At 39.2% G+C, this 17642-nt stretch overlaps 1 protein-coding gene across 1 annotated transcript in view; it reads right to left on the bottom strand.

Annotated features, from left to right (window-relative positions):
• Positions 1–434, bottom strand: part of LOC145270512 (uncharacterized) — a 75823-nt gene extending 75389 nt beyond the window's left edge. The window contains exon 1 of the mRNA XM_080126169.1: positions 227–434. Coding sequence (XP_079982295.1) covers positions 227–274 — 48 coding nt within the window. The 5' untranslated portion in view covers positions 275–434. The remainder of the gene's footprint in view (positions 1–226) is intronic.
• Between the last annotated feature and the right edge of the window lie 17208 nt (positions 435–17642).

Raw genomic sequence — 17642 nt, 5'->3', positions numbered from 1 at the left:
TTACGTATTTTTTCTTCACTCATAAAATAAAATAAAGAAATTAAATGATAAATTTTAATATTTCAAAATATAATCAATGAATATATTTTCAATTTAAAAGTTCTGATTTTGTTTTTAAAGGTTTATGAATACAAAAATATCTAATTTTGTGGTGAACCGTATTGGACAACTACAAGAAAGGAATTTTATTCTCGTTTTGAATCATATAGATTTGATAAACACTTACCTCTGTTGTTGGCGTGGTTGCCGAGCTCTTCTTTTTGTTGTCGCCCATCGGCTTGGGCTTAGAATTAAAAATAATCTAAATAAAAATGGTTCGATTATAAATGCAACAACGGAAAACAACGTCTTTTAAATTATACAAATATAGAAACAAGATAAAATGGCGTCGAAAAAAGTGACAAATCTTCACATTTTTGTCGACAAGGGCAGATAATCACGTCAGGAACTTGTTTTTGCTTTTCTTTTTAGTTTTCTTTTCATAAAAACTAAATGAACATGTATTCCCGACTACTATTCTAATCTTGTTTTTTTGGGGTGGGGTGGGGGTGGGATTATGGAAATGGCTCCAAACAAGGCCTAATGTCACTTGGTGTAAGGAGCTAAAAAATACTACTTCAAGGTCAACAACTTGCCAACAATAAGTATTAGATAGAATAGATTAACCAAGAAACAGCAATTCTTTCCCCTTTGTCAGAAAAGACGCACAGAGAATGTGCAGACTAAACAGCAAAATAAAGAAAGCGAGATTACAACGCTACCAAAGGTAAAACCAAGATCCACTTTCTAATCTCCTGCGTGTTATGTTCATAATGTTTTGGCTAATGTAGCCTCCGACCAGCTTTAAATTCATCTTTCAAACTTGGGAACTATTACCTAATTTCAAACTAAACCGATTATGGTTATCCTCAAATTCTGCATGCTTTTTTTAATTCCGATTTCTGCTGACCGTCCTGCTTCATGATGAAGGCACTAGAAAAGTCCATTCTGGTTAATGTTTACTAGTTTTAAAATATGTTATTCTGAAAAACAGCCAAGTTCATTTGCTTATCTTAAAACAGGTAAAAGTTAATCAGAAAGGACTTTTTCAGGGCATTTATCATGAAGCAGAATGGTCAGCAAAAACCAGAAGTTAAAAAACATGTGGAACTTTGGGATAACCTTCTTTAGTTAATCTATAGGAGTAGATTGTTAATGTTCTCATGTGCATCGGAAAAGATCAGAGCTTACGTCGGCTAAAACGTTATGAAACAGTAGTTTGAATGGTTATCTTTACGATTAGTGTTCCCACGTTACTTCCAGTTGCTTTTTCATTTTTAAATGATTTTTTATGGTATCTTTTGTCTATTAAATTGTTGGGTGAAAGTACAGAATAGGTAAAGGAACCCTCCCCCTTATGTTAAGTATAACCCATTCATGTTGCAACCTTGCTGATAGGCCATATCAGAGGTCGGATGCAACAGTTATAGAGTTTGTATGACCGATGCAGTTGCGAAGTCCCAGGATTCAAATAGTTTGCCAAAAAAATTAGAAAAAATCTCATTTTCGAATTCATATATCTCAAAAAGGTCACAAATAGAAAAAAAACCTATTCAGTTCAGAATTCATCTCTAGTTGAGTTTGAGGGTTGATCACACCTTGGTTTAACATCAGTCGGCATTTTTCTTCTTAAATCCCCACACACTGTGCTCTGATGAAAGATGCGGGAAATTTATTCACTGAGTCACGTGAAGGTTATCCCACGTGGTTCATGTTAATAAGCCTAGAAAAATCAGGACATGAAAAAATAAAGACAAGGAAATACTTTTAAGAATAAAAAAAATATTGACATTTTATTGAGGGAAAAAGAAAGCATAAGGGTTGGGGAAAGAAGGCAGCAAAGCTGCAAAGTTCAATTATTGAGAAAAAAGTTTATATGTTCAATTTACAAGAGAAAATACAGTTTATATGTTCACCAATTCGACTGCCAAAAAATGTCCTTATGGCAAGCACTAAAGGCTTAATTAACACTAGAGAGAGAGTACAGAAATAAGAGAAAATTAGAATAAGAGAACTTACTGCGTAAAACAATGATTTCGTTTTTTTTAACCTTTCTTTTTTTATCTTTATATATATGTGTGAGTCCTTTTGTTTTACATATATATTTTCTTCACGCCACTCCAAATCGATCTGTCCTCACTTCAGTGACAGAATCCTTGAAAGTTCTTTTGAAAATAATCCTTGAATTTGAAAACTCAATGTTGTTTGGTAAAACCTTCGTTCGTCCTTCTTGTCAGATGAAATTCTCACTGGTTACAACATGGAAAGACATTTCGGTTTCCACACGCCGACATTTAATCGCATCTCGTGCGTCAAGTTTATAGATCAATTCTTTTTAGAATTGATTCTTTCTTTTCTTTTTGAGTCAACCAACTTGATTCGACTCTTACTGAAACTCATTATTCATTCCTATGAACAATGAAATAACTTTTACTATTTTTAAGACTTGAATGTCTGAGTAGGACCAGAGCTCGTAACTTGCGTGTTACCCTCGTGGAATCTCTGTCCAAAACTGACTTTCGCTCCGCTCTCTAGTGCACTTGTTGAATTTTCGCGGGAAAAATATCTCTTAGTAGAACCAATTGTGGCGTGATTCTTTCAGCAGCAGCAGCAGCTCGTTAAAAAGACGTAAAGTTAAAGAAGGAAAGAAGGGAGGAAAGATAAAAGACAACGACGAAAAGAAGGAAGAAATTAAATTTCTGACAAAGAAGGCTTCTACTGAAAATAAATGTCAATCACATTCCAATTCGGAAAAAAATAAATAAATAACAACGATTAGGTTCAGGTTCATTCTCTAAGCATATATTCAGCAAGCAACATGATAAATGAAGCTTTGTACAAGAAAAATAAACCACAAAAAAATCAGGCAGAAAAATATGATCCAATTTTCAAGTTAGTTCTATTGAATGAGAGGAAGAAGGGTTTTTAGCATTACTCAGTTGTCAGTTCAAGACAGCCCAGTTTTGCTGAATGAGAGGAAGAGGAGTTTTCTTTTTGGTTCCAACTGTTCCTAGGTATAATCCAATTTCCCTTTTAGAAAAGTTTGTTTTCCATCTTCCTCCCCTCTCCTAGCAGGAATGGTCCTCCCTGAGTCCCATTACAGTTTTTGTTGGTCAAGAGAACACCTTAGCGTTTAGTTTTAATTAAATAGGAGGAAAAGGAAGAAAAGCAAAATAGAGAAGAAAAAAAATTCCTTCTCCTTATTCTTCTTTTCCTTTTTTTTAACAAAAGAACAAAAAAATAAAAATAATAATAATAAAACAATGTCCATGGATTTATGTATTTTTCATTGGATCTAATGTGGGGGGGGTCTCATGTGGGGGATTCTTTCATAGTGGGCCTGAAATAAGTGATCATTTTATGTTTAATATATATGTGCAACTGAAAAACCATTATAAATTCAAAAATAATGGGTTTTTTTATTAGAATTTCATTTTAGGGTGGAGAGGATCAACTCAGTTCTGTTGAATGAGAGAAAGAAGCATTACTGGGTTGTCAGTTCAAGTCGGCCCAGTTCTGCTTGTTATATCACATATCCCTCCAGATTTACATAAACAAAACACAAAATCAGCAGGAGCAGTGATAGTGACAACAATGGTGGCACTCAGACAAACCCTGTTCGTCAACACAAACTAAACGGACATACCAAATGCACACGAGAGCATCAAAGCCTGTTTTTTTTTCCTGTGTCTACATCAAAAGCATAATTCGCAAGTCATCCCAACAAGAAAACCGCTTTTCAATGGAAAAAGAATCAAGTTTGAAATATGAACATCACAACCGATGACCCTCCTGCACATACATCGACACAAATAATTAACCCATGGGACACTATGAGAACATAATTCTTACTCAAATACATCCACGAGTTTATCAGCATAAATCTGATATGGACAAGTGAACATAACCCTCAAACAGATGACTCCCTGCTGTACATTAAGACGTAGGAACTACCACAACTCTAAAATGAAAATGACGTATCAATGCCTGGAGACATCTTCATATGTCTTCAACTACATCCACAGGTCAAGTATAAATACAGCTCATTTTCAACAACCACGCAGGATATGCTAGATTGCCGAACAGTCTCTTCCTGTCTTTTTCTCTCTTACTTTCCCTCTCTGTACTGCTCTAACCAAGTATGCCGACCTGTTCCACAAATCCCAAAACCTCAACATAACCTGATGAACCGCCCCCTTAAGTAGACACTTTATTAAATCTCCACATTAACGTACTGTACTTACAATAACCCTTATCCCTGAGTGGCTTCCGGGCCTTGATAAGTGGTGACCACCTTGTAAAAAAAAAAAAAAGGTTGTCCGTTGACGCTGCTACCCTAGCAGTAGCTAAGCCACAGCATCAGCAACCGTCGTCAACCTTACATAAAACAACACCACCACTAGCCCAAACCACAGCATCAGTAGCAGCCAGCTGTCATCAGCCTCACCTTTTTTTTTTTTTTTTTTTTACACAGTCGTCACCACTTATCAAGCTTTAGTCTCAGTGCATCTATTACGTTGGTAGCTATGTTTAGGGAGGTCATTGATGTAGATCAGGAAGAGAGTTGGTCCCAGGATTGACCCCTGAGGGACTCCAGCATTAATACTGCAGACCTCTGATTTTTGTCCATCGACCACTACTCTTATGAGCCTATCAGAGAGAAATGTTTTAATGATTGAGAAAACATTTCCAGTAATACCGTAGCTGGAAATCTTGTGAAGTAGACCCTTATGCCATACCTTGTCGAAGGCTTTTGATATGTCAAGAGCAATTTTTTTTTTTTTTCTTCACAGTGATCACCACTTATCAAGGCCCGGAAGCCACTCAGGGATAAGGGTTATTGCAAGTACATTAAGTTAGTGTGGAGATTTGATGAAGTGTTTACTTAAGGGGGCGGTTCATTAGGAATTTGTTAACGTTGGACTTGAACACATCCAAGTTGTAGTCCGGTGGGAAGCAGGAAGACGGAACAGAGTCCCACAAGCATGCAGTTCTAAGAAAGAAGCTTTGTTCATGGAATCTGCGTTTTGATTTAGGCACAGATATAGAGTGGGGGAAATTTTTCACAGTGGATTCAGCTAGACGGGTGTTTTTCGTGAAAGATTGGCGAGGGGGGACCAGAGATTGGAGTTCAGACGAGCACCTGTCATGGAAATAATGATAAAACAAGGATAGGCTCGCAACGTCTCTTCTGTGGGAGAGAGGTTGCAGGGTAGAGAAAAGGGCATCGTCCACTAAGCCACAAAGTCTATTTTATACTCTGTCAAGACAGGATAGGCTGTTTTAGCAGCTCCTGCCCAGATATGGCAACAGTATTCCATCCTTGGACGTACTTGGCTTTTATATAGATAGAGAATTGCATCAGTAGTGAGATATCTTCTGGAGTGGTAGAAGGATCCCACCATCTTTCCAGCGACCTTGGCAACAGACTTGATGTACGTGTTCCATTTCAGATCAGGAGTAAAGTTCAAACCTAGAAGCTTGTTAAAACACGGGGCCTCACCCAGACAAGAGCCATCCATCACAATTGATGCCAGATGGGGATCAGAGCGTTGATGATGTAAGGATAGGAGTTTGGTTTTGGATGCATTAAAGGTAACCAGCCACGTCTTCCCCCACTGAATCACGCGCTCAAGATCAGAGGAGAGAGAATCAGAGAGAATTTAATGATTGAGAAAACATTTCCAGTTATACCGTAGCTGGAAATCTTGTGAAGTTGGCCCTTATGTCATACCTTGTCGAAGGCCTTTGATATGTCAAGAGCAATTGCCCTAGAAAGGAAGCCTGTGTCAAGAGATTCAATAATCCTGTGAGATATAACCGTTAGCACATCTGCGGTAGATCTTGCAGAGCGGAAACCATATTGTGTGTCACTAAGAAGGTTATTCCTGCTGAGGTGGTTAACTATTTCTCTATTTAATATGGATTCCAGCAACTTACACATAACACGCAGGAGACTTATTGGTCTGTACTGAGAGGGAGATGACTTATCACCTGAATTCTTAAATACAGGGCAAACTGATGAGGTCTTCCAGAGAGTTGGAAAGCACTTCTCCTTAAGGCAGCGCTTAAATAGTTTTGTAAGTATGGGAGCAAGATCTGGTTGGAGCTTTTTTAACACTATAATTGGGATGCCATCAGGGCCAGTTGCTTTACTGGAATCTAGGTTCTTGATTAGCTTGGCGACCTCATGCACGGATATTTGTATGTTACCTAGCTTGTTCTGTGTTATAGGAGGAAATATGGGGAGTTGATGGCCTTCGTCGCATAGGGTAGAATTAGCTGCAAAGTTCTTTGCAAATAGTTTGGCCTTGCCTGATGCTGACGAGATGACCTCTGGTCCATTGATAATGGTTGGGATAGAACGCACACTTCTATTCAGGATCCTATTTGTTATTTGCCAAAACTGGTGGGAACCAAGCCGCTGATCAGCTACCTTGGATTTAACAGACTGGGCATATAGCTCTCTTGCATTTTTTATTACTCTTTTACAGTGGTTGCTGGCAGTCCTGAAAGCAGCTTTAGTCTCAGTGCATCTATTACGTTGGTAGCTATAGAAAAAGTGATTTCTGTGCACAATAGCAGCAGCACATTCTGGGGAGAACCATGGCTGACTGTTAGGTTTTTGTTGGAATTTTTTAGATGGTATGAATTGATCTATGCCTACAATTAACCATTCGGTCAGATCTGATACTATAGAGGACACTTCCTTTTTAAACATGGAGTGCAGAGGTAAATCAGATATGAATGTACGGAAGCTATCCCAGTCAGCCATAGAGTATCGGTATAATATAATATAATATGGTGGAGAGGTACGTCTGGGGACTTATTACATTTCGTTTTTATCTTAACTGATACAACGGAGTGGTCGGAGGATCCTAGAGGAGAATGAACGGAACATGAACATAGCTCAGGGGAAGTTGATAGAAAAAGGTCTAAGAGGCTTGAATATTGACCGGGTGTATCGGGCACACGGGTGGGTTCGCGAACAATCTGAGTGAGGTCATAAGCAATGGCAAAATCATGACAAAACCTGCCCTAATCGTCAGTCTTATTTGAATGGGTCAGCCATTCCACGTTATAGACGTTGAAGTCACCACAGATGTGGATGTTAGCCGAGGGATGTGCTGACAGGGTGTGGTCTATTTTCTCAGATATGCTCTTAAAGATAGTAACTCCGCTGTTGTGGGGCCGATAGAGGGCAAATATAAATGCAGTGGTGTAAGCAAGTGCAACCCGGAAGCACATATAGGGTAAGTTAGGATCTTCTCTAGAGATATCCCTGCCACACGGGAAGCCATCTTTAATGTAGGCACATGTTCCATGCCCATGGCGATCTTGGGTGTCAGATTTAGCTGTTAAATTAGAGTATCCGTTAATTATGAACTTATCTAGGGAAGTGGTCAGCCCTATTCCAGTTTCGCTTAGAAATAATATGTTCGGTTTCGTCTCCTGTAATTGGGTTTCAACCTCTGGAAGGTTGGAACGTAGACTCCCGATGTTGGAGAAGGAGACCTGGTAGTAGGGGTCTAGGTTTATTCAAATTTTTTTCTGGAGATATTTCATGTTGAGGTTTTGGGATTTGTGGAACAAGTCTGCATATTTGGTTAGAGCAGTACAGAGAGAGAAAGTAAGAGAGAAAAAGACAGGATTTTTTTTTTTTTTTTTTTGTAGCACACGAAAAGGTAAAGCCATAACAATTACCGACTAGTAGGGCATCGAGAGGCCCCACCAGAGACTACTGCATGGTCCAGATCCACTCACCAAATGGCAATACAGCAGTCCCAGTACTTTGCGCCTGCTGATAGAACAGCCTCTTTAGTGGTTAATCCAAGGTTCGGGTCCCTGACTATCAGGCGGATAACGTCAGCCCAGACAAAACGTTTACCTCCAGCACTCTTAATAGTGACATGGCCACAAGGACAGACATAGAGACAGAAAAATTTCCGACATCTCAGACTACTGTTCACCAAGTACTACCGACCTTTAAGCAGCTTTTTCTTCACCCTTTGTCAGAAAAATCACTCATTGAATGAGGACTGAGGGACAAAAAAGGAGAAGCGAGAGTTACTGGAGCTGCCGATAACACATCCACTGTATTATCTACTCTCCATTTAAAAAAAAAGGGGGAAGGGGGGAATGGGTACAAATGACTTATTATTCACCTAAAACAACATCAGCAGCTGCCAGCTGTCGTTGACCTCACCCCTATCTGCAGCAGCTGTCAAGACTTCCCCTTTTAGAGAGGGGGGGGTAAACAGAGTATTTTCAGATATTAGGATTAAATTGTGGGGGAAGGGGGCGTCGGTAACTGATAAATTTGAACTTAGGCTTTAAGTAAAGAAAATAAAAGGATTATGAGTAAAAGCTGTCTGGGATGCATATTGGGGAGAATTTGATAAGTGATGATGAATCTATAGAGGATACATCAGGATATTTTGTAATAATTGCATATCAATATTGTATGTATAGATTGGTTCATGGATAGGTTCAATATGAAAAGGGGGAAAGGTGTATCCAGGGGTGGTCTGAGAGTGGTCCGGTGATAATTCTATTATCTCATTAAAAAATGAATGTAATGATAGAGAGAGTGAATGGGAGAGAATCCCTATAGCTGAGGTTTAGTGAAATAATAGGCAAAGTGGAGGTTGTATAGATGGGCAGGAGTACACTGGTTGAGTTACATAAAAAAGGAGGGGCAGTTATCCAGTGTCATATACTGGGTGCTAGATTGGGCATGTGAGAGAGGTTTATAGTAACAGGGAGGAATTATAATTAGGGGACAGGTAGGGTTTATGTCAGATGGGTAATCTAAGGGGCTACAGTTATTAGTCCTGGTTTGGAGGAGGTTTATTGGCAGATTTATTGATAGCCTTATAATTACTAATAAGCTAAGATTCTGCCACGCTTAAAACTTTCTAATCCTCATTCCCCACCCTTTTAATAGTGACATCTTATTTAACACTTGTGGGAGCCTTTTCTAGTCTCGCACAAAAACACGCGTTCGCATCTCGAGCTATATTACTTGTCACATACATACGCGCACACAAACATACGTGTGCACGTCCACACACACACATATATTACGTTCGCGTACATACACTCACATTCATGTGTATACGCACCACGCATGCTGATAAACTCACAACTTGGAAGTTTCGCTGACAGCCGGCAACCACACTCACGAATGCACAGCAAGTGCCCGTACAGACAATGCACACTCTACCGCAGATTCACTGGCGAAGAAACCGTCAACTGACACACGACGTCAATACGAAACAAAAATTTTCCTTTCAAACGAACAATTCACTTCACTGTCCTAGCAACTCGTTGCACATGTCAGCAAAAAAATACCCAAACAAACAAATGTCAGCCTAAAAAAAAAAAAGAGTAAACGCCTTTTCCGCGCATAAATAAATACTTTTTTACAAACACACTCTGTTTTTGACGTTTTTTTTAAACAACCACACCAACAGCAAAAAAACAGGACGAAAAGTCAATTGCCGAAAACATTACTTACAAAAAAAAAATATACACTGCATATTTTTTTCTCTCCTAGACAGGAGAGTATTGTGGGAGCCTTTTCTAGTCTCACACAAAAACACGTATTCACATCTCGAGCTATATTACTTGTCACATACATACGCGCACACAAACATACGTGTGCACATCCACACACGCACATATATTCACGTTCGCATACATACACTCACATTCACATGTATACACAGACACACGCTAACCTACGCACATGTACACACACATGAACAACGTCACTTCCCCTTTCAAAGGAAATCCACACATGCGCAAAAGACCACTGGAAACAATTATAAAAGCAAGAGACAAGCTGTTTCCAGTCTTTTTTTCCGGACCAGCTCTCAATCTGAGAGGTTCGACGAACCAGCTGCCTCCCTTTCAGGAGGCGCGTGCCTCACGCCACCTGCTACTATGTATGGGGCACGAGCTAACAGACAGTATGTACACGTTACACGTTTTCTATCTCCATGGCTTGGATTGACTTTTTTTCATTTTCTCTCTCTCTCTCTCTCTCTCTCTACTACAATAGACTTTCCTCCTCACCAGCTAACAGCGAGAGACGCACACCAAACTGGATTGACTTTCTTTCTTTCTCTATCTACAACAATAAACTTTCTCCTTCTCACCAGTAAACCGCGAGAGACGAACGCGGACATGAACACGTGTTGTACCCTTTTCTTTCACTTGTTTCTTCACGAAATAAATTCCAGTTCGTTTAATTCAAGTAAACGTGTTGTTCGTTCCTTTCTCAAAGCAATTCATTTTTCCTGTCCCAATTCAAATCATTTCTCCTATTTTGTATGACTGGGGGATATATATAATATATCCACCAGTCTACTAAAAATTTGGTGACCGCAACGTGATGATGAACACGCATTTCCTTCTATACACTAGACAGCTACAAAATGGTGACACCCGAATGTAAGATGAACACACATTTCATTCTAAACCACAAGTCCCGCAACAAACTGGCGCCCGACTGACGTGAAACGAACACGCATGGTGACCCTACTTTTTTTGAAAGGAAGTGTTTTGAGCGAAACGCGCGTTTTATTTGATAAAGAAAAAAACGAACTTTTCAACAAAGAAAAACAAGTGACCTTCTACCGACAAGAACCTCAAAGTACTACAATGACGAGACCCCTCGTCAGACTCAGCAGAAAACAAACACGGAGCTGTCGACTTCATACCGAATTTTAAAAAAATTCGAGCTCAACAAACATTTTTCACGGTTTCCTGAAATTACCCTGCATCAAACGCAAGGAGCAAAATCACATAAGCCCATGCAAATTCTCTCTCGCACATCAGACGCAACAACAAAGAAACAATTACAGTACATCCCTATCAACACATAGGAAGAAGTTGAATCAACAATACGAGTTGAGATGCACCACGCACGCTGATAAACTCACAACTAGGAAGTTTCGTTGACAGCCGGCAACCACACTCACGAATGCACAACAAGTGCCCGTACAGACAATGCACACTCTACCGCAGATTCACTGGCAAAGAAACCGTCAACTGACACACGATGTCAACACAAAACAAAAATTTTCCTTTCAAACGAACAATTCACTTCACTGTCCTAGCAACTCGTTGCACATGTCAGCAAAAAAATACCCAAATAAACAAATGTCAGCCTAAAAAAAAAAAAAAAAGAGTAAACGCCTTTTCCGCGCATAAATAAATACTTTTTTTTACAAACACACTCTGTTTTTGACGTTTTTTTTAAACAACCACACCAACAGCAAAAAAACAAGACGAAAAGTCAATTGCCGAAAACATTACTTACAAAAAAAAAAAAATATACACTGCATATTTTTTTCTCTCCTAGGCAGGAGAGTATTGTGGGAGCCTTTTCTAGTCTCACACATTCACATCTCGAGCTATATTACTTGTCACATACATACACGCACACAAACATATGCATGCATGTCCACACACGCACATATATTCACGTTCGCATACATACACTCACATTCACGTGTATACGCACACACACTAACATACGCACATGTACACACACATGGACAACGTCACTTTCCCTTTCAAAGGAAATCCACACATGCGCAAAAGACCACTGGAAACAAGTATAAAAGCAAGAGACAAGCTGTTTCCAGCCCTTTTCAGACCAGCTTCCTAGCTGGGCGGTCTACAGACTGACAGCGTGCCTTTTCGGCAAGCGCGCGCACGCGCGTGCCTCACGCCACTTGCTACTATGTGGCACAAAAGGCTAACAAACAATACGTACACTTTATACGCTTTCTCTCTCCATGAACTGGATTGACATTCTCACTCTTTCTCTCTCTATCTACTACTTGTGCCAGAGAACACCACCGCGTAGCTGACTGCTAACATGTCCCACCATTTAACTGATATCAACCTTCTATCTTTTTCTTTGTCTACACATTGGACTATCATTCCCCTTTTCCACTACATCACTCACTTCTCTTCCCACGTGCGAACAAACGATGGTGACCTGAACGTGAGATGAACACACATTTCCTTTTTCCTTCTATACTACCAATCCCGCAACAAACGATGGTTACACCCACGCGGACATGAACACACGTTATATCTAAAACATTTATTCTTTCAACAGTAAATAAATGACACGTTTATCTATTCCAGCAATTGAGTCTGTTTCCTTCATTCCATCCGTTTCATTATTTTTCTTTTGTAACGGGATTAGGATTTATATATCCTAGTCCTCTACACACTTTACATAAATAATTGTTTCGGTCTGTCTAAACAATCTCCGGTCAGAGTAATACAAACTTTCAATTGCTGATTTTTTTTTTTTTTTTTTTTAGCCTGATCGTAATTCTTTAAAATTTAGTCTGAAATCACTTTTTCTAACTAAGCTGACTATGAAAGATGACATGCTGTTTTTCTCTTCTATTTTTTTTTTTTTGGTCCCATTTTACTGGAGATCAACTTCTCTTTGCACTGTTCGAAAAAAACAATTTTCCATTATTTCTAATCTAACCTATTTTTAAACAATATAATTTAATTTGCATTGTTCATTCTTTTAGTTGACATTTTTAATATTCTGATTTCTAAAAGAATGAACAATCAACTCTTTTTCCGATATAAACAATATTTAACTATTCTAATAGAATTTAACAATAGACTAAATTTCTAACATTCCATTTCTTACCCTTGTTTACAAGGTTCGATTCTAGGCTTATCCTAATTTCATTTTAACTTATCTAATATTCTTATTTACATGGAAAGGGGGAAGCCCTTTTCCATGTAACACTCCTATCCTTCCTATTTTTCAAAAAATGTACGCATTTTTAAATCCTAGTACATTTTTTCTCTATATCTGTACAACCACTTGGCTAAGAAATATCAGACACCATCAAAAAAACTTCTTTAGTCAGCCCTTTTCCAACTGACTCCATAATTATTTTATTTAGATCAGAATCTCTAGCTGATATCCCTGGCATTCCTTTTTGGGTGTAGGGTAGTACCCCTATGATCCATATCAGCTTCTTCATCCAGCCACTCTTATGCCATAAACCCAAGGTGTCATTTTACCTCTTCACAAAATCGACGACTCTTCGTCCAAATGCGTCCTGATCCTTTCTTCCGCATGGTTGTTCTACTAATAAGAGCTTTGTCTCATTTTCTATCTATTTTATTTCTTTTGGGACATACATGAAGGCTTATTTACTTAAAACTTTGTGGTTGGCTGAGGCAAAGTTTGAAAATAAAATCGGCCAGCCAGAATGAGTTAGTGAAAGATGTTTGAATTTATTTAAGTAAGAACCAAATTGACAGGTGTGCGCCCAGAAGTCGTCGAGCATTACGACGACAATGACGTCAATGACCGGGTTTGTTTGTTATAAGCAAAGTAAAAAAAGAAAACAATGTTAAAACTTAAGCAGGAAAAAACACAAAAAAAACTAGCGTAAGGCAAACGAACGATGAAAACAGAAAACGAACACGTGAAAAATGACTTGAATAAGCCTGTTTCGATATTAAAATTTTAAAAATGGGTGGGTACCCGGATGTTTTTGGGTGTATGGTCGGGGGGGGGGGGGATAAGCAAAGTAAAAAAGAAAACAGAAAAACGAACGTTACATGAAAAATGGCTTAAATAACACTGGTTCAATATTTAAATTTAAAAATCAAAAAAAAAATAAGACATCTCACACCACGATTCGAACCCAAAACATTTACATAATGAACCAACGCGCTAATCGACTGACCTAATGCAACGTACATGAAATTTGTTCAGTTTTTCAACTATTTAAAGTAAATCAGGTCATGACGTCATCTGGCGCATGCGTAGAACCGCTCGTCGTCACGAGAAGACCGTTTTTATTAACCGCCTCTGTCGAAAATTGTCGATTTCAGGGTGAAAAAATGAACGTTTTTGGCCAATTTTTCGATATTTTTTGAGCGAAGGATGGGGCTTCGATATGATACCGAGTTTGTGAATTGTCGAAAGTTTTTAGCAGACACACAAACATACACACATACATACATACATTTTCGCTTTTATATATATATATACTAGTGGGAGGTACCCGGCGATGCCCGGGTGTCTTGAGGTAAATCAAAACTCCGGGGGGGGGGGGGGGTTAAATAATAAAAACAATGTTTTGGTAGGTGAGTGGATGAGGATCGAACCCGTACCCTTGAGTTGGAAATTAATGTGTGAAAAAAAAACGTGCTACGTTAACCATTGAGCAATGGCGACGGACAATGTTAAGCAGGTTATTTAACTATAAAAACATGCGTGCAAAATAAAAGTTAACTCTGCTGCTTCCATTTGACCTAATTAAGAAGGTCAAATAGAAGTCACGCAGCGCTTGGGTTTGTTTACCCAAATTTAACTGTTTCTTCCCCCAACAGATGTTGGGGAGGGAGGAAGCAGCTCCCAAATTGTCCAGAACTGTCTGATCAAAGCTGATTGCTTCTGGACGTTTTTCCCGACGCAATGTCGAGAAGACCTCGTTTGAGTTTAGTTTCACTTTATTTATGCTAAAAAGCCCAATCAACACGCGAGAAGCCAAAATAGCAATAATTTTGTAAAAATCGACGTAAATAAATCTATACGCTACGCGGTTTCCTAATTCCTAGATATTATTATATAGGACCTATATACACAGTTTTAAGCGATAGTAACGACCCCGGGAGTGTATGCGAGAAAAGCCTTTTGAAGACATACACGAAATGGTCACACACATTTTGCCTTTTATATATATAGACTAGCGAGGGGTACCCGGCGTTGCCCGAGTGTTTTTCGGGGTATGTGAAAAAACCTGAAGCGTTGACGACGCGCAGTTGGAAAATAATAAAGTGTTAAAAAAACAAACAGGTGCGCGTTTTTGATTGACGTGACGGCGATAGGTATTCAGCAGTTACGATTTTGTGCGGGGCAGTTTTGAATAAATCGGTTTGTTTGTTTTTAAAAACCCGCTCCCTGTTTATTAGGAGGAGCGAAATGAAAGCTACAGTCTGATATGACCAAGTCGACATTGAACAAACGTTACTTAGCTCTCTTGAGACAACTGGCTCTCGGCCTGTTATTAGTCGAGTTTTGCTTTTTTCTATACCGAAAACCGAATGTAACGCATGCCGATGCGGGAAATGTGGAATAATTAACATTTTAAAGTCAATAAAATTAAATCGACAGGCGAGCTCCGTGGGTAACTCTGAGATATTACAATTTATAGATGATATAAAAAGTTTTAAGAAGTTGTGAAGCGAGCAAGCGCTTTTCTGAAAGAAGCCTTTTGTGGACATCGAGGAAAAGCGAACATACATACACACATACATTTTCGCTTTTATATATATTGTCTTGTTGTTCTGTCTGGTCATTTCTTCTTGTCTTGTCGAATTGTGTTCTGGGTTATTTCATGATGGTACTGATCAAAGAACCTTGGGTTAACTTGGCATTTGGAGTCGTAATATTCCACAACCAGCATGTCACATTTTTCTTTTCTTATAACACGATGCATACTCTGGAATAAATTTGGATTTGGAATTCTTAATTGGGATGTATCATCACATGGGGGCTTGCCACCAAATCAGTTAAGTGAGGTCTCACCACTTGGATAACAACATTCATTGGAATAGCCAAGTGTTTTGCACTTACAAATAAGGCAAAATGACGGATATGGAAGATTTTACAAAAAACTCATCCCCATATAGATTATATAGGCTCAAGAAAGATGAACTAATTGGAATAGAAAGGAAACTAGATTTAGAGGTTAGGGGAGCCATGAGGAAATGCCAGTTGATAAGAGTGATCACTGAGTATATGGTGGACATGATATTTATGATGAACAAACTATATTGTCCAACTGACTACTGTACACTCTTAACCCTTATCCTCAAGTGGTCTCTGGGCTTTGATAAGTGGTGATGCCTATGTAAACAAAAAAAAAACACTGAAAGAATTACCAGCAGAGATAACACCCATGATGTCCAGTCAGGTCCAATTGGAAAAAGTCAGAATAATAGCTGAAATGGAAATAAAGACAGCTCAAATCAAGCAAGAGATTAGAATGAGCGAACTCATCAAACATGAGAGGACAGGCAAAGCAAATTCGATATGATGAAACAAGTACTTCTGGTCTTAAAATTCGTGGGGAAGGATGTAGATGACAACACATTTTGAAAGGACTGCCCTGAACATGAACTGGCCAAAAGAATGCTGGGCAATGCTCTTGAAAACGGCATTAAGCAGTAAGTCTGAAAAGACGTATGTAATACTTTCAGCGGAAAACTGTACGGCCTATGAAACAGTAAAAACCGCGACCCTAAAAGGATATGAACTAGTCTTGCAAGCATACGAGTAGAAATTTATAAACTTAAGAAAAAATGAGGGGCAGACATGTGGAATTCGCAAGTGAAAAGAAGGACACTTTGACTGGTGATGCAATTCCAAGAATGTGGAGGGAAGCTTTGACTGGTTGGAACAACTTATACTGATCGAGGAGTTCCAATACTGTGTTCCTAATGATATAAGGATACACCTGTCGGACAAAAAGGCTGAAACCATGGTTGATATAACCACATCAGTGGATGAATATATGATAACACACAAGAGAAGTAGGATAAAACCCCAAGAACCCACACATTCACAGGCGTAGGAGCAATGTATAGTAAAAAGGGAGAAGGACAATCCGCACGTTTCCACTGGGAACCTTTCAATCACAGCTAGCTAACCATTAGTGGAATGGGAAACGAGACCCAAAGTGTGCTTCAACTGTGGGAAGTCAGGGCACATAGCATATCTTTCTAGGGCAATTGCTCTTGACATATCAAAGGCCTTTAATAGAGTATGGCATAAAGGTTTACTTCACAAAATATCCAGCTACGGTATAGCTGGAAATGTCTTCTCAATTATTAAATCATTTCTCTCTGATAGATTCAGTTGTTGATGGACAGAAATCAGAAGCTCACAGTATTAATGCTGGAGTCCCTCAGGGGTCTATCCTGGGCATAACTCTTTTCCTGATCTTCATGGAACATGTACATCAAGTCTGTTGCCCAGGTCACTGGGAAAATGGTGAGATCCTTCTACCGCTCCAGAAGATATCTCACTACTGATGCAATTCTCTATCTGTATAAAAGCCAAGTACGTCCAAAGATGGAGTATTGCTGCCACATCTGGGCAGGAGCTGCTAAAAACAGCCTATCCTGCTTTGACAGAGTACAAAATAGACTTCGTGGCTTAGTGGGGGATACCCTTTTCTCTTTCCTGCAACCTCTCTCGCACAGAAGAGATGTTGCGAGTCTGTCTTTGTTTTATTGTTATTTCCATGGCAAGTGCTCGTCTGAGCTCCAATCTCTGGTCACCCCATCCCCACCCCCGCCAATCTTTCACGAAAAACACCTGTCTAGCTGAAACCATTGTCAGTAATTTTCCCCACTCTTAGTCTGTGCCTAAATCAAAGTGTAGATTCCATGAATAAAGCTTCTTTCTTAGAAGTGCACACCTGCGGAACTCTCTTCCATTTGCCTGTTACCCACCTGACTACAACTTGGATGTCTTCAAGTTCAACACAAACAAATTCCTGATGAATCGCCCCCTTAAGTAAGAC

Source organism: Euprymna scolopes, chromosome 4 (assembly GCF_053919585.1).
Source record: "Euprymna scolopes isolate OS-2025 chromosome 4, ASM5391958v1, whole genome shotgun sequence".
NCBI lineage: Eukaryota > Metazoa > Mollusca > Cephalopoda > Sepiida > Sepiolidae > Euprymna > Euprymna scolopes.
This window is presented reverse-complemented; position numbering and strand designations above follow the sequence as displayed.